Genomic DNA, 23,588 nt, shown 5'->3' with positions numbered 1-23,588 from the left:
TTCTTTTCCATGTTATATAACCAGCACGTGTTTCTTTTTATTTCACATGTTATAAGATGTAACCTATTCACATCAAGCATATGTGCATCAGGCGATGATCAATATCGCCTTGTTTTCATTTAACGGGTCCTAAAAATCGTATTAGTTGCATGTTGTATCCCATCTTGCCTCTTTATAATTTTCCTTATCCAAAAAACAAAACAAAAACTTCATATCAAATCCATCTTGCTCTCTATCGATCTATTCTCAATTACATTTTCAGAGTCCCAAAGGTTCCATATTAAATCCATTTTGTACTTGCAATACATTGTAACTCTATATATTCAATATCATACATTGATGTTTTTGAGTGTTTTCTTTAATTAATTATTATGTGTTTCCTCCTTTAAATTTGCATAGCAAAATAAAGAGTTTATTAAACAACTCAGAGTAGTAAGGATTTGATATGACTCACTTGGACTATGAAAATGAAAACAAGGCTTAACAGAGCGAAAATTTAGTGATTTGATATTGATTGAATAGCAATTCTAGATGACTAGTTTATAACACATTGTACAGCAGTATGATACCGATTCTATTGGACTCGTACAAACTGCAAAATTTATATCGGAATCAGCTAGCGCATTTTCCAGTATAGTTTACCCAGCAGCTATAGTGTACTTGTTCACTAGAACTCAGTATTTGAGATAAATTAAAGTTTACCGGAGGTTCACTTTAAAATAATTTCTTGAACTCATTAAATAGATATAACATATATGTGTAGGATCTCATTTGAGATAATATGTATCCGTAACGTTAACAAAAATGCCATATTACTCAATTATGTGATGTGAGGGTCTCAGTGCACGAGAGAGTTGCCAATAGTACCGTAAAAACGGGAAACAGAGAATAGCGCTTTAAGAGTCACGTGACAAACACGGAAGTGAAAGTACCACTAAAAAGGAAAAATGCCTGTAAGTTTTCTCATCTAAATTTGAAGTCATTACAAATAATATAACCAGAATTACCATGGAATATTTGTATTGTTTTGCCAAACGTTTTATTTTTCGTCGATACGACTGTAATAAGCAGATTTATAGAAAATATAAAGATCAATTCAACGGATATCTGATCTAATGCATTCAAACGTTCCCATATCATGCATATCTCCTGGTGAAACTCTTGAAGTATAGTTAGTTAATTCTTGAATAAGAAGCATATTATATATGTAAATTATGCAGTGACCAATCATAATGACTAATGTACAGTCTTTGATCATAGTGATTGTGTGCCCCACCCCCTAAAGGAACTGAATCATTGTCATCTCAGCACTAAAACCAAAGATATAAATATAATGATGATAATGTGTAATGTTTAATGTAAAGCCACACAAAATGGTAACTTTGTTATCAAAATTTGAGACATTGGAGCATACCAAGGGCTCACAATTGACACAGGTCAGGTAATGAGGTCAGGTGTCTGAGTTTTGACTTGCAAAACAGGAAATGCACACATTCGATGCGTGATAAAATCATCGCAAGAGTTGGAATTTTAAGCTTTGTATTAATTTTTACCTTCAAACCGCAACTAGTCACATATTTTCAATTCTCACGAACTAAATAATAAAAATGCCAATAGGCAGTTTTAACTTGTGTATAAAGTGCTTTATACTCAGCAGACTTACCCAGAGCAGTTTGACATTGTTTTAAAAAAGCCACATAGAACTCCACAGAACTGATAAGAATAACTCACTGGTGCGTCAATTTAACCTTGAAAATCCCCTGAAAATGACTTCCCCTACCTGCAGTGGTTGTGTGACATGATAACAATCAGTGAAAAAAATTAGCAATCATTTTACTTATTTGATGCAGAGATGTAGATCTATATTTCTACTTGATGTATTAAAGATTATTTATTTATGCACAAGAGATTCAACTCTCCAGCTATGCAAAAATACAGCAGAAAATTGAATTTTGAAAGGTTAAATTTTAAATAACCAAAAGGGGCGTCCATGGTCAAGTGGTTAAGGTCGTTAACTTCTAACCACTTGCCCCTCATCTCTGTGGGTTCAAATCCTGACAGGGACTTTGGAATCTCTCATGTGAGGAAGCTATCCAGCTAGCTTACCATTACAGAACACTGGTGGTTCTACTCAGGTGCCCGTTTGTGCCTAAAATAATGCACAGTCTTCCTCCATCAGTTGGAACATCGCCACATGACCTATACTGTGTTGGTGTGACGTAAAACCCAATAAAGCAAACAAGTAACCAAAATGAATAATGTTGAAGTTTTTAGTAGAATCATTATTATATTATACATTAATTATATATTGGATAGAGAAACAATGTAGAACATAAAAATGTTCCGTACTTTAATATAACATTAATATTAAAGCAAGGAACATTATTCTATAAAATTTTAGTTCTTTTACATGAACATTTTATTTTTACAGGCCTACCATTCCAAATTTACAGATGCACCTAAACATATTGGGAACATGGCTATGTTGCCATTGAGGACATCATATAAAGGGCCAGCACCAAAAGACAGTAGGTTTTCTTTACATTTCCAGGTTGTTTTTTATCTGACCAATTTTGATGACTGATATTGGGTCATGTTCCCAATGCCTAAAAGTATGGTTATGTCCCCAATTTCAAGGAGGAAATAACCAATTTAAGCCATTACTGCATGAGTATTTCGTGAAAAATGGCTGTTTTCATTGAAAAGCCTCCTGTTACAAGTTCAGATTGCTATGAAACTATAAAAGATGCTTCAATATTCATCAAACTTGGCACAAATGTTGACTGCACCATATCCTTTGTAATGGCATGCTCAATCTTGCATTTCCTATTACCATGGCAACAAGGGACATCTCAAATTTGCCAAAAATCATTATTTTGAGTTGTTTTTTTCCATTCAAACTGATTTCAAAGTGCCGTAGGGAAGCAAAGGCTTTTCAGCGTTGGTTACATGTTACCTTTTGATCGTCCTGAGGCCAATTTTAGCCTCTCACAGGTCCAAAATCTTCTTGGCGATGAAGGAGCGAAGGGGGCTGCCGCCCCCCTTCAAACCCCTTAACAGAAGGGGGCACGTCTCCCTCTAGCACCCTATGATGTGAAGTATAAAAGCAGTTTAATTTACCAAATATTTGAATTCTTTGTCATTTTTTGATGCATACAATATGTTGCCAGTTTCTCCCAATTTGTTTACAAGTTACAACATTGTAAAAATTCCCAATTCTAGGGCAGGGTCATGTTCCCAAAGTGCTGAAGAAGAAAAAAAAACCACCTGATTTCTTTAAAATAAATATTCACTATATTACTGGCAAAATTTAATCTGCTGGAATGTTTATATTTATTTGCAGCTCACTTCTGTGAGTTTTAGTTCCAACATGGATCGTTTTTGCTATCCAGCTAACTTAAGAACCCTGAATGATTCTTTACTCACTGTAAAATGTTCAGTAGCCTGGGATGGAATTAAAAGAAGTAGACCTATCAAATGCCTGAAATAGTGCTGCACAGAGGGGTCTTAAATATGAGATTTTCTTCCAGCAACTGCAATAAATCTGGAAAGTTGACACTATATAGCTCAAAACTCAATTAAAAAATGATTTATTAAATTAATAATAAATGCATTTCACAGTGAGCTGCAGATAATTAACACCTACCAAATAATAAAATATTTTACATCATGAATTTAAAAGTTCCTACATGTTGAGCTTTCTGAACATTTTGTTTATTTCTTGTGTTCAAATATTTCAGCGACAGATTTTGACATCATTGACGAGGCTATTTATTATTTCAAGGCAAACATTTTCTTCAGGACATATGAAATTAAGGTATGTTAACTTATTAATGTACATTGTCATGGTATTATTGTCTTATTGCTAAAAATACTGTGTAACTTTATGAAATAATATGTTTTATATAGCAATTACTTTTGATATCGACCATTTGACTATTTACTATGGTTATTTGTTATGATATATAGTTACTGTATACTTGTGGGCATACTGCCCAGATGTATTCTGAAATAGTCTTAAAAATTCTTAAAACTTGATATTTCTTTATTTCCTTATCATAATACAGGTACATGTTTATAAAAGAAATTCTATCACATCAGATTGTTACAATATGAAAAAAGTTTTGTATTATTACAAATGCTCAAACACAAGAAAAAAATAAATATAAACCTTCAGAATTCTTTTAAATAGTTTATGGAGTTTTGGGAATTGTAAGATGAGAATTTAAAGTTAGTTTAATAGCCAAATAATACAGAGGTTGGTCGGACAAAATGAAGGCCTGTTTCTGTGCTTGTGGCAATGGTATCACGATCAGTTCTGACAAGTAAAGAGAAAAGATGTAATACTTTCACCCTCCTAAAAAAAATAATGAAAAAATAAATAACTAGATATTATAAGCCAAGGATTGTTAAATGATAAATGTGTTTTCAATATTTCAGAGTGAAGCTGACAGAACTCTTATTTACATTACATTATATGTTAGTGAATGTTTGAAGAAATTACAAAAGGTCAGTATATAAAATATTTATTAAAACTGTATACATATATCATACATAACTTCCTAGACTATATTCCCAGGGAAAAAAATTCAACAGCCTGTAATGGATATTCCTCAGAAACTGAAATTCCAACATTAAGCCTAAAAAATAATATTACTTTAATTTTGCAACACCCTTTTTTATTTATTGGTGACCTGTTATAGTTTCCAAAATGGTACTACTTTACAAAATAGCTGAACTAATGTTTGCATTTTGGAAATACACAATGTCTAATTATACTTGAAGCATTTTGTGTGGAAGTCAAATTACTACTTTGTTAACATTTTGGCTACTTTTATGAACTCAGCACAACTTTTTTCAAGTGAAAATCATTAAACATGCTTTAAACTCTTTATTAAAATAATTTGAAACAGTCACATGTTTGCTCTTTATAAAGAAGAAAAAAAACACTTGTTTTTAGGTCAATGCTTTTTAATCAAGGAAAATAAAATTAAAAGAAACTCAATATGTTTAATATTTGATTACTTATCAGTGATTTTCTTCCTTGTATATTTTTTAGGTTGATGCTTTTAATTACAGAAACTAAAATATAAAGAAACTTCATTATGTTTAATGTTTGATTACTTGTTAATGAATTAGTGATTATCTCCCTTGTTTATTAATTCTTGTATAAAAACAGGAAGTGTCATAAGATGATTTTTCGTGTCTAACATCTAACTTTCTTTACTTTAGTGTGGCTCAAAGAATGACGGTCAGAAGGAGATGTACACGTTAGGAATAACAAATTTTCCGATCCCTGGTGAAGGAAAGTTTCCTCTTAATGCGATGTTTACAAAACCAGCCAACCGGTCCGAAGAAGGTAAGTTTGGTCTAATCTAACCTTAAACAGGCAATTCCAGTCGTAGACAATATAATATTCATCTCAAAATGTCACCAAAACATATTTTCCATATTTTCACTTGTGTTTTGCCTGATTACTTTCTTCTAAATTCAGCCAATACACAAAATTTAAGGGGAAGACTTTCAAATTGTAAATGCTAATAAAGGGGAAAATGTACATAACAATAAGAAAATTCAAGCTTTTTTTCTTTAAATCCAAGATTTGTTTTCATCTCATGGTATGGAAATTAACATATTTCACTCATGGCTACCGCCACTCGTGAAATATTTATTTTCATACCACTCTCATCTCTGTGAAAATAAATCCTGTATTTATACAAAAAGCTGGAATTATCCTAGATGTGTATTAACCTGGCAGTAACAGATTCTACACATGCAAACAGTGCAGGCCAAGATAAGCTGGCACATCCATGCTGTCCGATTATTATTTGCAATGTTCACTATTCAATCAGTAAATATTTTGAAATTTTCTCTAGAAATGAAAAAAAGGTTTTGTCGAAATTAAAAGACAGGCAAGTTCATTTAAGATAGGTAATAAGAATGATTCTGTAGGCTCAGTAGAGGATAAGTCTTTGCTAGGATTTAAAATATCTTATATGAACTCATTGAATTGTGATATTATATAGGCTTATATATACAACAAGTCTAGGAAATAGGTATATAATAATTGAGTCTTCATTAACTGTTGAATATATGGTAAATATTCTCTTACGGTTGAATGTGCTTGTTTGTGCATAATGTCAGTTAGCAATTCACAGTGAGTGGTTTATTTTTTTCAGGATTAACCAACATACAAAATATTTGTTGACTGATGATTTTGTTGCTTATACTAAGTGTAAATTAATTCACTTTTTTTTTTAATCATAGATACAATGAGAGCATACCTTCAGCAAATAAGACAGGAGACCGGACTTAGAATGTGTGAAAAAGTGTTCGACCCAGCAAATGATAAGCCTTCCAAGGTAACAATTTTATACTGAAAATTCACAATTTTTTTACCAGGATTTTAAAAGTTGTGAAAACTGAGAACCATTTAATGTGAGCAAGTTAATTGGAGAGATGTTGAACATATATTGTAAAGTTCTGTTGATGTGTTAAGCATTTTGAAAAAGGTATCTTTAGTTGTCACACTATCTTAAGCTTTATTTTCAGCTGGATTTTTTCGAGACTATTGAGGGCTTTGTATTGTCTAATGATCATAGCATTGGGGGTCACACTTTAGTTTTTTGTCTGCAAAGCTAATGAAGAGAATGGATTGAAACTTAGCCATTTGTTCTCTGTAGTTATCTCATACATCATGGGCATAGGTCCCATAACTCTGAGTTGCATTTTTACATAGTTATGCCCCATTTTTACTGTCAAGCGCTGAGAATAGTAGAGTGCGCTGTTTAAATGATAGCTCCTGCTAAGTAGTTGAGATAAAAAATCAGCTCATTAGCCAGTTTATTCACTAAAGTATTATAGTATTATTGGAAGCCATCCAGCTAGCTTACACACAGGGTTATTTTTGGGGGGTGGGGGTTACATCACACCAACACAGTATAGGTCATATGGCAACTTTCCAGCTTTACTACTGGAGCAATACCTCTCAGGTGCCCCTCGCCACATTATTTCAGGCAAAAATAGGAACCTGAGTAGATCCACGGACATCTTCACATGAAAAAATCAAAAGTCTCTGTCACGATTCGAACCTACAGTGGTGAGGGGCAAGTGGTTTGAAGTCAATGACATTAACCATTTGGCCACAGATACAAGGATAAATATATTCTCTAATTTTTTTCAGGTTTGTATACAAAGTCAAGATATTTATGTATAAAAAAGCGTTATTTATTATTTCAGTGGTGGCTTTGTTTTGCAAAGAGGAAGTTTATGGATAAAAGTTTATCTGCACCAGGACAATAAGGACACTAAGACTTAGGTTACAAACAATTACCATGCTTTCATCTTGTATAAAGACATGTATAAAACTCTCTTATCATCAAACATCAAATAGAGTGACATAGGAGATATATACTTAAATAACTTCTAGCTTAGGCAAGTGTTATAACCAAATGAAATTGTGTTCAAACAACATTGTTAACAGGACACTAATTATGAAAAGCACAAAATGCTTAAATTTGAAGAAAAAAAGTTTGCATCTTTTTGTTATTAGCATTATTTCTTTTCATCCAAGTGATTAGAATCATTAGACTGACAATAAACCAAAACATTTTAGATATTATTTTGTATGCAATAAATAATTTACTGTTCTAAAGTTTGCTTCTTCAGTACTATTACTTTGAATATTTACTAATATTTCTGTTATCACAGTATGTATTGATATTTGTGATTGGCTGTCTTATTGTACTTACCCATGATTCTAATTATGTAATGTTAATTCTGATTGGCTATCTATTAAGATTTACCCATAATTTTATGTATTTTTCAATGTGATTGGCTATCTCCATCATTCTTGTTGAGTTTGTATGTGTTTATTATGACCAAATTATGAGATATTAGCAAAGTATCCATGTAATAATGGTTACTTTACGATATATTTGAACAATATTTTCACATTTTTATTCAGTGAACTATATAAATGTAACAATGCATGTGTTTTATGTACTTAACTTGTTACTGTAAAATAAACATGTGTAATATTTATTCCTTGGTCTTTTATCTTCCTTACTGTCGTATTACAGAAAAATATAGATTGAAAGTTAATTCATTCAAGCAATTAAATTAAAATAAGTGAAATGTATACACTTTTTATATCTAACATATCAGTTAAGTAGTTAAGCAAAAGCTTTGTTTTGACATATACATTTTACCAAAACTCAGATAGTGTTCACATGGCCTTGATATTCAAGGTCAAATAAGGTCATGGTCAAATAAGAATAATTCAACATGTTGGTTTTGTCATTTATGTGTTCTTTTGTCCAAGTATGAATCAAATCCGTAAATAATGACAAAGTTATGACAATTTAAGCAAATTTGAATAATTTGAACTTGATGGTCAATGTCAAAAAAGGTCATGGTCATAAATACATGTAAATATATAGTAAAATCTTAAAAAAATTCTTTTACAAAACCGGAAAAGTTTGAGCTTAGATATTTTGCATGAATCATCTTCTAGTGAGTGTCTACCAAGTTTGTTCAAATAAAAGCCCAGGGGTCAAAATTGCAACATGCTAGTTTGGGTTACCTCCCTTACACTATTGCTATTTCATCTTCTTACACAGTGAACCCCCATTTGCTTGGAAGCCCCAGATTACATACTGGTCTGTACAGAATTTTGATGAATTTGATTATGGGTTTTTAGCTCACCTGACAACAAAGTGGTCAAGGTGAGGTATAGTGATGGGGCTATGTCCGGCGTAGATTGTCATCGACAATTGGGTTGTTAACAGTATAGCAGTCACAGTTTTGATTGGATCATTGTCAAACTTTGTCAGAATGTTTGTCTCAATGAAATACAAATCGAGTTCGAAGATGGGTTATCTCGAGTCAAAGACTAGGTCACAGGAGCTAAAAATAGAAAAAGCTGGTTAACGCTCTAATGGCTGCAGTTTTGATCCAAATATTCTGGAAATTTGTCAGGAAGTTTGTTTTAATGATTTCTAGGTCAAGTTCGAAGATGGGTTATCTCCCCTCAAAACTAGGTCACAGGAGCTAAAAATAGAAAAAGCTTGTTAGCACTCTAGTGGCTGCAGTTTTGATCCAAATATTCTAGAAATTTGTGAGGAAGGTTGTTTTGATGATTTCTAGGTCAAGTTCGAAGATGGGTCATCTCCGGTCAAAAACTAGGTCACAGAAGCTAAAAATAGAAAAATCTTTTTAACACTAGTGGCTGCAGTTTTGATCCAAATATTCTTGAAATTTGTCAGGAAGGTTGTTTTGATGATTTCTAGGTCGAGTTTGAATATGGGTCGTCTCTAGTCAAAAATTAGGTCACATTTTGTCAGGGGAGCGATCCAGGGCCATCTGACATGGCCCTCTTGTTTTTAGGAGTTTCCAAGTATAGCTTTTCGCAAATGTTTTATATCCAGGGAAATATCCATCTCGTAGTTCTGTTTTGAAAACAAATGCCTATATAGTCTATAAGGAAATGGTTCACATGAAGACATGTACATTTAATGTACACGTTACTTTTTCTAAAGGAAACAACACAATTTAAGCACGATATCGATGTATACATACATGTAACCATGAGGGTCTTTCAAAATTTAATTGCAAGACTCTTTTCCAGTATTATAGACTAGTCTGAAAGTTGAGCAATGTAGATCTATATTTTAACATTTTTTTTATAAAAAAAATATGATTTTAGTTAATTAAGATCTACTTAAAGCTAATTAAGTAATGTGCATGACATGGACTGCGATACGTTAAATCTATTTTCAAAATGACAACTTTTGAACAGTCATAATTTTATAATTTTGGAATCTGTCGGCTGGAAACATTGTTTGTCCGGGGTAATATGGCAAAGCGAGCAGGGACAGTTACAACATATGTGAAGTGACAGAAATCAAGACTCCTTATCCAACGTCTTACAAGTAACATTACGAACTTAATTGAATCAAACTTCTTTAGAACAGATTGAATGATCAAGGTAAAGTAAGTCTATCACAAATAAATGTATCATAATTCAAAATGTATTTACGGTAAATTCATAAATTCTAGAGACTTTTGAGCGTTATAACATAGTAAAGGGACATTTTCGTGAACATCGTGCAACACTTAAAAACTGTCTATTTTCTGTGCTATCTCTTGGCCCATTTATTTCCATTTTAATTAATTTTGCATTGTTTTGGCATGTATATTGACATTGCCTTCGTAAGTTTTTCATTTTATGTAAAATTTGGACAGAATTACCATATGATAAAGGGTTTAAATAAAATAAACAGTGGATTTTAATCATAAATATTCAAATTTTGTTGCTTAAAATGCCAAGAAAATAGCCCAGCTTAACTAAAAATCTGTTAACATGGTGGTACAATGGTTTTTCATGAGAAGTTAAACTAAAGCGAATTATCATTGAATGAACTATTTTACCTTCCGATACATATTTATTTCCAAAACAATGTTTTTGTAACAAAGAGAAAACAAAAGTTTGTCTGCCGCGGAATTTTGAATACTCGTTACTGATTGATCAACGTGATACTTGTCGCTGATTGGTCGGGCTACCCCCTAGATACCATATATAAGGAGTCTTGTTGTTAGGCTGGCACGTTCAGATTCATACATAAATCTGTTGAGACAAGTTGAAAAAAATGCGCTCTCACAAAGAAGCAAAATCTTCATATCATTCGTAAGTGTTTTGATATATCAAAGGCTTCAATTGATACATGAATATAACATTTTTAAATTAGTATATCTCTTTTATGATATTTTAAGCTAAATTCTATGAATTTAATCATTTTCGTGATGAGTTTTATGCTGTAGCTAAATGAAAGTGGGCGGGGTAAGGTTAGTTTGACGACTTAGTTCGTAATCAAAATTCAACTCATTTCTAGACCATAGCTCTTAAAAATATTATCACACTTGTTCTACACGTGAATGTGTAAATTAATTTAGTGTAGAAATTTATTTTAAATTTTAAAAAATGCCGCCAAACGAACTTCACTTTCACTTTGACACGTCGATTGTTGACATTCCTTGAGAGAAGTCCATGTCATTAAACAGGGTAGATAAATACTTAATTCAAACTTTCACAATTCATTCGGTCAAACAAAATATTTTATCCCCATTTATTGAAAGAAACATATTATTACAAATTTAAGTGGAGAAGATCAGAATCATTTTCACTTTCGTTTTGCATAGCAACCGACTATTGCTATATATAGATTAGGGGATTCCCAGATAATTATAACAAATAACCTTCAATATTAAGTCTTGGATATAGTAATTAATCTAAAGATTTGTATATCATAAGTATTATTTATATTTTCTTGACACGTTGGTATGCTACATGTAATAGTTCTTAGCCCATTTTAGAGGGACTATTTACTTTACATCCGCTATTGTCCGTGAAAGCTATGTTTTGATTGGTTAAAAGACAATAGATCCCATGCGCAGAATCCACTCCCTAGTAACGAGTAATGGCCGCCATAACAATTCAATTTCGCATGTATATGATACATCATTTTCAATTAAATAGCAGTTTTTGCGCGACATTAATAAACTTAAGACTATTTGTTATAAAGTCAGGATCCCAAAGTCGTATTTTTTGTCTGATTCTTGTAAAAAAACTGAAATTTCTGTCTCAATAATAGGAGAAAGGAAGCATCATCATGTAAGCAATCCGGTCAACTCGTCCCCTAGTCAACTCGTCCTCTGGTCAACTCGTCACCTTTTTGGTCAACTCGTCCCCTACTTTTGGTCAACTCGTCCTCAAAGAGTCAACTCGTCCCTAATATGGTCAACTCGTCCCCTACGTTCGATCTATTCGTCACTATTATGTTGTAAATCAATGTCTTTAAATAGTACTTTTTATGTAAAATTTATAATGAATTTGATTGATATCGAAATATTAATAAAATAACGTCTTTTTTACGTTAAATTTTAATGATCTTTATCTAACCCACAGGCATAGCTTTGATGTAAAATTACAAAGACAGGTAAGTTTGCAAACATTCAATTAATGTTTAATTAATCGGAGTTTTAATGATAATTAAAACTAAAATTAGGTCCAACTCTTTGATTTTTACCTCCTCCCTGAATGGATTAAAGACTGACGACAGATTAACAGAAATTGGAAGTGCTAAAAACTTTATGTCGGTGCGTATTGATCTCATTATAGAAGGATCGTGTCAATTAAAAACATGATAATTGTTTGTTGTGAAATTGTCAATTGTTTCTGATTTTTTTAAAATTGAATTTCATTGTAATATTATGGTCCATTATCATAGGAGTTGTATAAACATACATGCCTTTTGAAAGAGTTAGTATTTTTTTTTCATTATTATTTTTTAAATAAAAAATCCGTACAATGATATTTGCCGTGGATATTAACTAATTGAAAACATAAAGTAATTACTAAATATTCAATTGCCATCTAATAATAAGTAAAGATTAATATTAAATTTCCATAAATAAATCTTTAAATTGATCTCAAAGAGGAGCTGTATAAAACCGAGTTCCAGAATTTCTTGTATAATACAAGTCAACATATTGAATGTATTAATTGTATTTAATTCAACATTTTCACATATTTGACCATACACCATCAAAAACAAAGTCGACATTTGGAAAATAAAATTTTATAACAACCTTTGGCACGATTTTCACGCGATTTGTATAATTTCTAATTAAAGACACGCGTTCTTTTAATATGTATATACGTATCCAACCACAGAGGCAAATGTGTCTTTAATCCGGTTATCAAATTACTATGTGTTTACTTTAATAACCAAAGGCACGTGTCATGATATATTTAATTAACAACAAAAAAACCCTCCAAATATTCCCATACAAAAAGCGTCAAAATATGTCAAATTCAGTAATTTTATAATATATTATTTTAACAGTCTATGATAATTTATTGGGGGGGGGGACGAGTTGGGGACGAGTTGACCAGGGGACGAGTTGTCCAAGGGACGAGTTGACCAAAAAGGTGACGAGTTGACCAGAGGACGAGTTGACCAGGGGACGAGTTGACTCTGAATCATCATGTAATGGTTGCCTGTCTTTTACTTTTGATTTTAGTTAATTTTTTTTACCAGATCTGATGACAACTTTTAAGTTGAAAGATGGTAATTATATCACTACATTTAACTGGAGTTTATTTTAAAATTCCTGTTTACAATATACTGGTTGGGGACCACCAAAACCGGACAACCACCAAACCCGGACGGCCCCAAAAATGCTTAATTTAGAATTTTCTTTGTTTAGTGGTGGTCAGTCATTTTTATATCAACAATAAATGCATGTATCTTCTAAAATTAAGTAAATAAATTTATTTCAACCTCCGTAAATGGTAATATTTTAATGTATATTTCAAGAATGTTGACGTTGAAATTTGCGGGCCAAGAAAGCAATGCCTGACCTCATATACCAGCTATAATCATTTGCAGAGTAAACAATAGAATATCCAAAACTTCAGCATTTGTTGCTGAAATAATGTATACCATGTTAAAAGTCACAAATCAAAGCACCCAAGCTTTTATCTGAATTAAAACACGTCATGTACATATCTGTCCGGACACAATTGGTACTGTAGTGTTGACAATTTAGGTAATTTTGATACCCTCCTTGTCGAGCCTCAGATATAAGAGTAAATACATTCAGAAATAAACAAACTAGTTTGTTAGTTAGGAGAAGAACCTAGCTGAACTTTGTCAATTTTTTTTATTTCTAGGTTAAAAATTATGAAATCTGTAAGGAAAAATGTTCAAAAAGTGTCCGGTTGATGGTCCCTGACCAGTAAGCAGACGGTCTCTCTCAATTTGAATATCAATTTGTACTTCAGAAATTAACAAGAATTGAAAATGAAATTCTTTTTTTATGGACACAGCCAAAATTAACACTTTTTGTCTATTTTATGCTGACATAGTAACATAAAAACTTACATAGACTTTGAATATTTAAGTTAAAAACTGTAGCCAGTAAAGAAACAAGAAGTCAAACTCACTCCCGGTCAAACTTTGCTTCAAAAAATAAAAATTATCAAACTTTTAAGTTTTCAAATATTTTATGAAATAGATGAATAAAACGTAAATGTTGTTTTTAAACTTTTTTTTAATTGAAGCCATTGACCTTTCCCAAAGGTTAGTGCAGCAGCATTTAGTTAGAATTTTATGTTAGTTACTTTCTTAAATGTTCACTACACAACATTATACTTTTAAATACATTTTCAAAATTTTAATAAAAACCAGCATGAATCTGGAGGCATGCTGCTTTAAAATTTCAAAATTTGAAGACATGAATTATACATTTCAATATCATTTTAATAAATTTTAAAAAATTATTACTTCTTGTTCACAATTGTATATTGATTTTTTTCTTTTCTTTTATTTTCAGACAAAGAAGACATTCTAGATCTAGGTCTAGATCTAGGCGTTCCAGGTCCAGATCTAGATGTGCCAGGGACAGGTGCCATTCCAAAAGGCCTAGGACCCCTAGTCCCCATCTGTCTAGGGATAATAGGCCTAGTGGTAGTGGTACTAGTTCTTCGGCCATCAAGATAGCACGGACATCAACACCTGCAAGAGAGGAAGTGCCTCTTTTACCTGACATAGAAAGTCCTCTACTTAATCAGCTCAGTGAACCTGAATTTCCAGAGCTGTTTGGTACACAGTAAGTACTTTATACAATGTCTTTGAGTGAAATAAATAGTTAATTACAAGTGTTTTGGTTTCACTCAGGACTTTCATCTATTACTATTCTATTTTATCAATAAACTAACATTTTCATTCTTTTAGTTGGTTTTCAATTGAATATTTGTTACAAGAACTTTTATGTATGATAAGACTCTAGGTCCTTTCCTCTATGTTTTTCTCTACAAATAAAAATAAATGAAAAATAGAAAACAGTGCATAAATAAATTAAATATTATGTTATATTTTGAGCTGCCAGATCAAAATGTTTTAAATTGAATCCTTTATTTTCTTCTAAAATTAACAGGAAGGGGCCTGTTGTCACACTCATGATTGTTTTATTGTTATTGTGAAACTTAAATTCATACTAAACATTTCTATTAATATTTACCAGCCTCACAAATGAGATGATCTGGCAGATGGAGGAATGGCGTCTTGAGGCTGAAGAGCATTTTGACTTCAGTCTCCTGCTGTCTAAAAATAGCAAGGACAGCAGTAAGAAAGGTGCTCATCTCAATTATATTATCATGCCTGTTTATATTTTATTTCAGAACTTCACCAGTGTTAGATGGATAAATTATCAACATTTCCTTACAAATTGTTCATTTTTCAGACAAAATGGCTCATTGCATGTTCTGAAAACAAAATTTTTTCCTCTGATTTATGTTATGTTTACTTTGTATTTTGCAATCTTTATAATTACATTTTGTATCTACTTAACTACTTTATTTCAATCTTGTTTTCAGGTACATGAAATAGACTTTTTCTAACAAAAAGAAACAAGTACATGTATTTATTTCATGCTTTCCAGTGTTTTACTGTAAATATTGGATGATTATATTCTGTTAAACCACTAGTGAAATTTATAAAAAAAAAAATTTTTGCTGACAGTTACGCCGAACTTTATCTAAATGTGGGTGAAAAGAATATCATAACTAATTTAAATAGAACAACATAAAGGAGAATGCGCGATGTTACGCGGTAAAATCAGTAAACATACTTAAAATCACTAATAAAGCATGAAATAAGAAGAAAATTTATTTGTTTTGCATATAAGATTGAAAATATTTCATTCTGAACACGAGCTATTCTATTTTCACTTGTGGCTATGCCACTCATGAAAATATTGTATCTGGTGTTCACTCAGTGAAATATATTTCAATCTTACATGCAAAACAAACAAATATCCTCTTATATAATTAAAATTCTAAGTAAGTATATGCCATATTTTAACTTCTGTCAATCTAATAGCTTACATATCTTTGAAATAAACATGAGTTACTATATATTTCAGTGAGCCGCAAGAGTGGTAGGGACGATGATACAGATTGGTACCCTGCTGCAAAACGGCCCGCCATCCACGTCAACCCAAGTCATCCCAACTTTCGGAGGTATTTTTACTAGTTAGTTATTGTAGTGTAGTAATGCTGTAGGGGGTGTAGGGTAGTTAGTTTTTTTAATGAGTTTTTATCAAATAGTGTTGTCAAAATAAATAGGAGACATAAATAAGAGCAATTTCATCAGTTTTCAGAAATTTTATCATTTTTGTGCCCCCACTATGGGGGGATTTAGATTTACCCTTGTCCGTCCGTTCCTTCTCTTTTTGTGTCGCAGGTAGCTCAAAAAGTAATTGACCTAGAGTCATGAAACCTTACAGGAATGTTGATCAGCATGTGAAGTTGTGCACCTGGGTATTTTCATGTGAATATATTTAGTACTTTTAGAGTTATTGCCCTTGACTTGGTAAAAATTTGCAATTTTCAACTTGTGTCGCACGTAACTCAAAATATATTTGACCTAGAGACATGAAACCTTACTGGAATGTTGTTCAGCATGTGTAGTTGTGCACCTGGGTATTTTCATGTGGATATTTTTAGTATTTTTAGAGTTATTGCCCTTGATTTAGTAAAAAATTCCAATTTTCAACTTGTGTCACACGTAACTAAAAAAGTATTTGACCTAGAATCATGAAACCTTACGAGAATGTTGCTCAGCATGTGTAGTTGTGCACCTGGGTATTTTCGTGTGGATATTTTAGTATTTTTAGAGTTATTGCCCTTGACTTAGTAAAAATTTCCAATTTTCAACTTGTGTCACACGTAACTAAAAAAGTATTTGACCTAGAGTCTTGAAACTTTACAAAAATGTTGCTCAGCATGTGTAGTTGTGCACCTGGGTATTTTCATGTGGATATTTTTAGTATTTTTTAGAGTTATTGCCCTTGAATTAGTAAAAATTTGCAATTTTCAACTTGTGTCGCATGTAACTCAAGAAATATTTGACCTAGAGTCATGAAACCTTACAGGAATGTTGATCAGCATGTGTAGTTGTGCACCTTGGTATTTTTGTGTGGATATATTTAGTTTTTTTAGAGTTATTGCCCTTGAATTAGTAAAAATTTCCAATTTTCAACTTGTGTCAGACGTAACAAAATAGTATTTGACCTTGAATTATGAAACCTTACAAGAATGTTGCTCAGCATGTGTAGTTGTGCACCTTGGTATTTTTGTGTGGATATTTTTAGCATTTTTAGAGTTATTGCCCTTGAATTAATAAAAAATTTCCAATTTTCAACTTGTGTCGCACGTAACTAAAAAATATTTGACCTAGAGTCATGAAACCTTACAAGAATGTTGCTCAGCATGTGAAGTTGTGCACCTGGATATTTTGGTGTGGACATTTTTAGTATTTTTAGAGTTATTGCCCTTGACTTAGTAAAAATTTACAATATTCAACTTGTGTTGCAGGTAACTCAAAAAGTATTTGACCTGTAGGCCTGAACGTTTACAAGAATGTTGGTCAGCATGTGTACTTATGCACCTTGGGATTTTCTTGTGGATTTATTCAGTATTTATAGTATTTGCCCTTTACTTAAATAAAAGATTTTTAGTTTTCAAGTTGGGCACATGTAGCCAAAAAAAAATTTGACCTAGAGACATAAGATTGACAAATCGGTGGAGTGTGGGGGCACTGTGTCCTATGGACACATTTCTAGTTTTTTTATATATTGCACCCTTTTCAACTGACCTGTTGTCCATCCATAGACTGGCAAAACAGTGGAATATGGAGGAAACCTATGTACACATTTCTAGTTCTAAATGATTTTTGTGTTCTGAAGTCTCATTTAAAAACTAGCATCCCATTTTTTATATTTCAGTCATTAGTGTCAAGTGCATATTTTAGGAGGCATATTAAGGGGGCAATTTTTGTGCTGAACAGTCCATAATTAAGCCAATTTTTCACTATAGCAATGGTCATTTCAGTTCCACACATTATGCTGTTTTAAATTTGTTTTAATATTTGAACATCATAAGTTACCTTTAACTGATATAATACTAAATTAATGATCTTTTTGTATTATTAACATTTTTTTAAGGATTTTTACTGTTTTGTTTAGTTTTGTAATTTACTTTTTTCACTGTCTCACTTTTACATTCATTATCACAGTTAAAGTGAAAGTCTTTAAAGGGATGATACTCTATTTTAAAATGGATTGTCAGTGGTTCTTTTTTTTTTCCAAACTGAATATAAAGTAAACATTGGGTAATTGAAGATTATGATTTTTAGAGCAGTAAGATCATAAAAATGTTAATTCAATGACAACAGAAATAAGTTTAGCTTACTGGCTTTTATTTTTTTACATTTTCACATTTTAATGATAACGATTCTTATGGACTTTTTGCTTTAAAAACATGGCAATTTTTACTCAATTTGCCACTCTGTGTTGCATTTCCTTGTCTTTTAAATAATTTGTTATAAAGTTTTCAAAAGCTATTACTCTTTGCTTAGTCTTCTAAGAGAACAAATCCCTTTACCTTGTTTACTTGTTAATTTATAATATAGATATATTTTTTTAGATTTAAAGCACTTCTTGATAATACCTTATACATGTATAATTAGTGGTTTATTTCTTAGTAATCTTTTTATCAAAATATTTTTTTATTCTAAAATTTTGAAAATAACTTTTACAATTTTAATTACTCTTTTAGAAAAATTTTATCATTTTGGTATCAGAGTTTGTCTCCAAATTTTGTTTCATAGATAATTATTGTGGTTTGCTACAGCATTTATAAGGTAGATAGCCAAAAATTAAAAAAAAAAATAAAAAAGATAAATAAAAAAAATCTTAAAAACAAAATAAAAAAAGAACAAAATTCACAAAAATTACAAAAAAAAGAGTAGAATTAAGTTTAGTGTAGAATCTAAAATAGTAGGATGTAAGGTGGTATGGACAGCTAGAAGGGGAGGTTTGAGGCCATTTAGATAGTTTATGTAATTTATTCAGTAGTTAGTAAGGGTGGTATGGACGGCTAGAAGGGGAGGTTGGAGGCCGTTTAAATAGTTTATGTATATTTGATATGTAGTAAGGGTGGTATGGACGGCTGGAATGGGTGGTTGGAGGCCGTCTAGATAGTTTATGTATATTCAGCAGGTAGTAAGGGTGGTATGGACAGCTAGAAGGGGAGGTTGGAGGCCGTTTAAATAGTTTATGTATATTTGATATGTAGTAAGGGTGGTATGGATGGCTAGAAGGGAGGTTGGAGGCCGTTTTAGATAGTTTATGTATATTTGATATGTAGTAAGGGTGGTATGGACGGCTGGAAGGGGAGGTTGGAGGCCGTTTAGATAGTTTAAGTATATTCAATAGGTAGTAAGGGTTGGTATGGACGGCTGGAAGGGGAGGTTGGAGGCCGTTTAGATAGTTTAAGTATATTCAATAGGTAGTAAGGGTGGTATGGACGGCTGGAAGGGGAGGTTGGAGGCCGTTTAGATAGTTTAAGTATATTCAATAGATAGTAAGGGTGGTATGGACGGCTGGAAGGGGAGGTTGGAGGCCGTTTAGATAGTTTAAGTATATTCAATAGGTAGTAAGGGTGGTATGGACGGCTGGAAGAGAAGGTTGGAGGTCGTTTAGATAGTTTAAGTATATTCAATAGGTAGTAAGGGTGGTATGGACGGCTGGAAGGGGAGGTTGGAGGCTGTTTAGATAGTTTATGTATATATGATAGGTAATAAGGGTGGTATGGACGGCTAGAAGGGGAGGTTGGAGGCTGTTTAGATAGTTTATGTATATTCAGCATTTAGTAAGGGTGGTATGGACGGCTGGAAGGGGAGGTTGGAGGCTGTTTAGATAGTTTATGTATATTCAGCAGGTAGTAAGGGTGGTATGGACGGCTGGAAGGGGAGGTTGGAGGCTGTTTAGATAGTTTATGTATATATGATAGGTATAAGGGTGGTATGGACGGCTAGAAGGGGAGGTTGGAGGTCGTTTAGATAGTTTATGTATATTCAGCAGGTAGTAAGAGTGGAATGGACGGCTGGAAGGGGAGGTTGGAGGACGTTTAGATAGTTTATGTATATTTGATGTGTAGTAAGGGTGGTATGAGCTGGAAGGGGTGGTTGGAGGCCGTTTAGATAGTTGATATATATTTGATGTGTAGTAAGGGTGGTATGAGCTGGAAGGGGTGGTTGGAGGCCGTTTAGATAGTTTTATGTATATTTGATGTGTAGTAAGGGTGGTATGGACGGCTAGAAGGGGAGGTTGGAGGACGTTTAGATAGTTTAATGTATATTTGATGTGTAATAAGGGTGGTATGGACGGCTAGAAGGGGAGGTTGGAGGCCGTTTAGATAGTTTATGTATATTTGATGTGTAGTAAGGGTGGTATGGACGGCTAGAAGGGGAGGTTGGAGGCCGTTTAGATAGTTTATGTATATTTGATGTGTAGTAAGGGTGGTATGGACGGCTAGAAGGGGAGGTTGGAGGCCGTTTAGATAGTTTATGTATATTTGATGTGTAGTAAGGGTGGTATGGACGGCTAGAAGGGGAGGTTGGAGGCCGTTTAGATAGTTTATGTATATTTGATGTGTAGTAAGGGTGGTATGGACGGCTGGAAGGGGAGGTTGGAGGCCATTTAAATAGTTTATGTATATTCAGTAGGTAGAAAGGGTGGTATGGACGGCTAAAAGGGGAGGTTGGAGGCCGTTTAGATAGTTTATGTATATTTGATAGGTAGTAAGGGTGGTATGGACGGCTAGAAGGGGAGGTTGGAGGCCGTTTATATAGTTGTATATTCCATAGGTAGTAAGGGTGGTATGGACGGTTGGAAGGGAAGTTTGAAAGGGGATCTATGGTTATGAAGCCTGCATATCACAGATAAGATGTCAAAAGACAAAGTTAAAAAGCAGGCAACATATCCTAAGGGTGATTCAACATTATTCAAGTAGGAATATTGGAACCACCCAATTAGAAAATGCCAAAAAGTTACAACTTAAAATACCACAAACACAAAAATAATGTTGTGCTGAACGATCTTTAAGGATTGGAAATATAACATCTCTGATTGAATGTGTTAGCAATTTTAGCTGTAAATGCAAGTTCAATTGCGCAGTGATACATGTATTGTTAATAAAATAGAGAAAAACAGAATCACTAAAGAAAGTCAAACACAACATAATTGAAAATGTTGCAGGCTCGGTTTGATTGAGCCTGTTCATGGACGGTACTGGAAAGTGCAAGTTACCGTCCACGCCCCCCAGCACCGGCTTAAGCAGAATTCAACATTTAACACAGAAATGGTGAAATTTTGAATATAGAAACATTCGCAGATGTTTTCATACGGCGGTTAAAGACTCATGTTTACCTGAATGAGTGTCAGAGTCAGAGTGATTAATTAAATAGCAATTTGAAAGATAAAACCTGCATTATTGTACAAAAGCACTAGAAAAATAGGAAATAGATATAAATTCTGAGTGCATTGTTGTAGAATAATGCACAGTTCCAGTTTAAATGCATAGGAATATAATTGGGGAGGCCGATCATTTGAAAAAATAACTGTGCATTATTATACAACAATGCACAACGAATTAATAACTTTGTCCATTCTTTGTAGCAACTTAATAAAAAGAAAATTGATAAAAAAAAATATGTTGAACTACATTGAGCTTAGAAGTGATTTTCCTGACTTCCTAATTTGTGAAGCGTACTTAAGAGTGTACAATAATACTGGAAAAATTATTTTCTATTTTTTCCTCAGTTTGACATGCTAATAAGAGAGGAATACCTAGTGGCATGCTTATACTTTTAATTGCACATTATAAATACCTCATGGCATGCCACTGTGATTTAATCACCCTCAATACCTAATGGCATGCCATTGTGATTTAATCACCCTCAGTACCTGGTGGCATGCCACTGTGATTTAATCACCCTCAATACTTGGTGGCATGCCAATTAAGGTGATTTAATCGTCCTCAATACCTGGTAGCATGCCATTATACTTTAATCACCCTCAATGCCTGGTGACATGCCAATACTTTAATTGCCCTCAATACCTGGTGGTATGCCAATACTTTAATTGCCCTCAATACCTGGTGGCATGCCAATACTTTAATTGCCCTCAATACCTGGTGGCATGCCAATACTTTAATTGCCCTCAATGCCTGGTGGCATGCCAATACTTTAATTGCCCTCAATACCTGGTGGCATACCAATACTTTAATTGCCCTCAATACCTGGTGGCATGCCAATACTTTAATTGCCCTCAATACCTGGTGGCATGCCAATACTTTAATTGCCCTCAATGCCTGGTGGCATGCCAATACTTTAATTGCCCCCAATACCTGGTGGCATGCCAATACTTTAATTGCCCTTAATACCTGGTGGCATGCCAATACTTTAATTGCCCTCAATACCTGGTGGCATGCCAATACTTTAATTGCCATCAATACCTGTGGGCATGCCAATACTTTAATTGCCCTCAATACCTGTGGGCATGCCAATACTTTAATTGCCCTCAATACCTGGTGGCATGCCAATACTTTAATTGCCCTCAATAACTGGTGGCATGCCAATACTTTAATTGCCCTCAATAACTGGTGGCATGCCAATACTTTAATTGCCCTCTATTAATACCTGGTGGCATGCCAATATTTATTCATGTTTAATTTCTCCTTAGAATGATACATGACTGCATGACTAAATGATTCAAGAATCATGCTGTTAATGCTGAGCACCAGTTGAGGAATTTGTTATAAATATCTAATATCCATACCACTGGAATCAAGGATGGCTTACAGGGAGTCAGATCTGCTAATTGTGTTTGTAAACAAGGCTTAGAAACTCTCAGCACAAATCCATTGCTGTTATTTATGCATTAAATTATGTCCATTTTTTAAAAAGGGAATGATTAAATTTTATTTTTTTGCAGTGGAGGATGAGACATGATGGTAGAAAAATGAATAACTTTAAGAAAGCAACTGCAGTACTTCATCAGCTGACTGTCTTATAGTCGGGAATCATACACCGCATGTTCAGACAATATTAGTCACATTTGGAGTGATATGCTAAAGCATAAGTCATCCTTTTAGATTAAATACAATGGTAAGCAAAAACTGCCTTTAACATAGTTCCCATTTTTAACCAGGATTTTAATTTTGAAAATCCTGGTTATTAGATTGCTGTGGTAACGAGCCAATGGCCATAAAGGTGGTTGGATGGACGGGCAGATATGTGTCAAACAAGATGGTTTCTGGTCAAGAACTAAAGTTTAAATTGACTTGTCTTAATAAACTTGGTTATATCAAGCTTATGTGAAGACCTCCCTTGAGCTTGCTTTTTGACCCCCAAGGGTCAGTTTCAGTGTTACAGATGCTAAAAAAAACAAGCACTTGATAGTATTGCGGGCAATACAGTAGTCCCCTACCGGTCCCTCAAAAAGTTCTTTAATTGTCATACACTCCTGTGTATTGCCATTTATAATGAATTTGAGGATGAAGTCTGTATTTGAAAATATCGACCACAAAACATAATAAAATAAGTTTGTCTATATCACAGTAATGTGTTAAGTTTCCATGCTTAGTAAGGAAATTATGTTTATACAACCTTGTCATATTA

The 23,588-nt window shown here is 33.2% G+C and overlaps 2 protein-coding genes across 2 annotated transcripts; both read left to right on the top strand.

Moving 5' to 3' along the window:
* Positions 1-818: 818 nt before the first annotated feature.
* Positions 819-8,043, top strand: LOC132759748 (actin-related protein 2/3 complex subunit 3-like). The gene is made up of 7 exons (XM_060751618.1): positions 819-953; positions 2,432-2,528; positions 3,741-3,817; positions 4,441-4,509; positions 5,233-5,359; positions 6,268-6,362; positions 7,240-8,043. The coding sequence occupies exons 1-7, from the start codon at positions 948-950 to the stop codon at positions 7,300-7,302; spliced, it is 534 nt and encodes a 177-aa protein (XP_060607601.1). The 5' UTR covers positions 819-947; the 3' UTR covers positions 7,303-8,043.
* A 2,539-nt stretch (positions 8,044-10,582) lies between these two features.
* Positions 10,583-23,069, top strand: LOC132759658 (uncharacterized). Its single transcript, XM_060751501.1, has 5 exons — positions 10,583-10,687; positions 14,398-14,673; positions 15,088-15,197; positions 15,988-16,084; positions 22,903-23,069. Exons 1-5 carry the CDS (start codon positions 10,650-10,652, stop codon positions 22,910-22,912), a joined length of 531 nt encoding a protein of 176 aa, XP_060607484.1. The 5' UTR covers positions 10,583-10,649; the 3' UTR covers positions 22,913-23,069.
* The last annotated feature ends 519 nt before the right edge of the window (positions 23,070-23,588 follow it).

The sequence above is a fragment of the Ruditapes philippinarum genome, unplaced genomic scaffold (assembly GCF_026571515.1).
Source record: "Ruditapes philippinarum isolate M1 unplaced genomic scaffold, ASM2657151v2 ctg4267_1_1_1_1, whole genome shotgun sequence".
In the NCBI taxonomy this organism is placed as follows: domain Eukaryota; kingdom Metazoa; phylum Mollusca; class Bivalvia; order Venerida; family Veneridae; genus Ruditapes; species Ruditapes philippinarum.
This window is presented reverse-complemented; position numbering and strand designations above follow the sequence as displayed.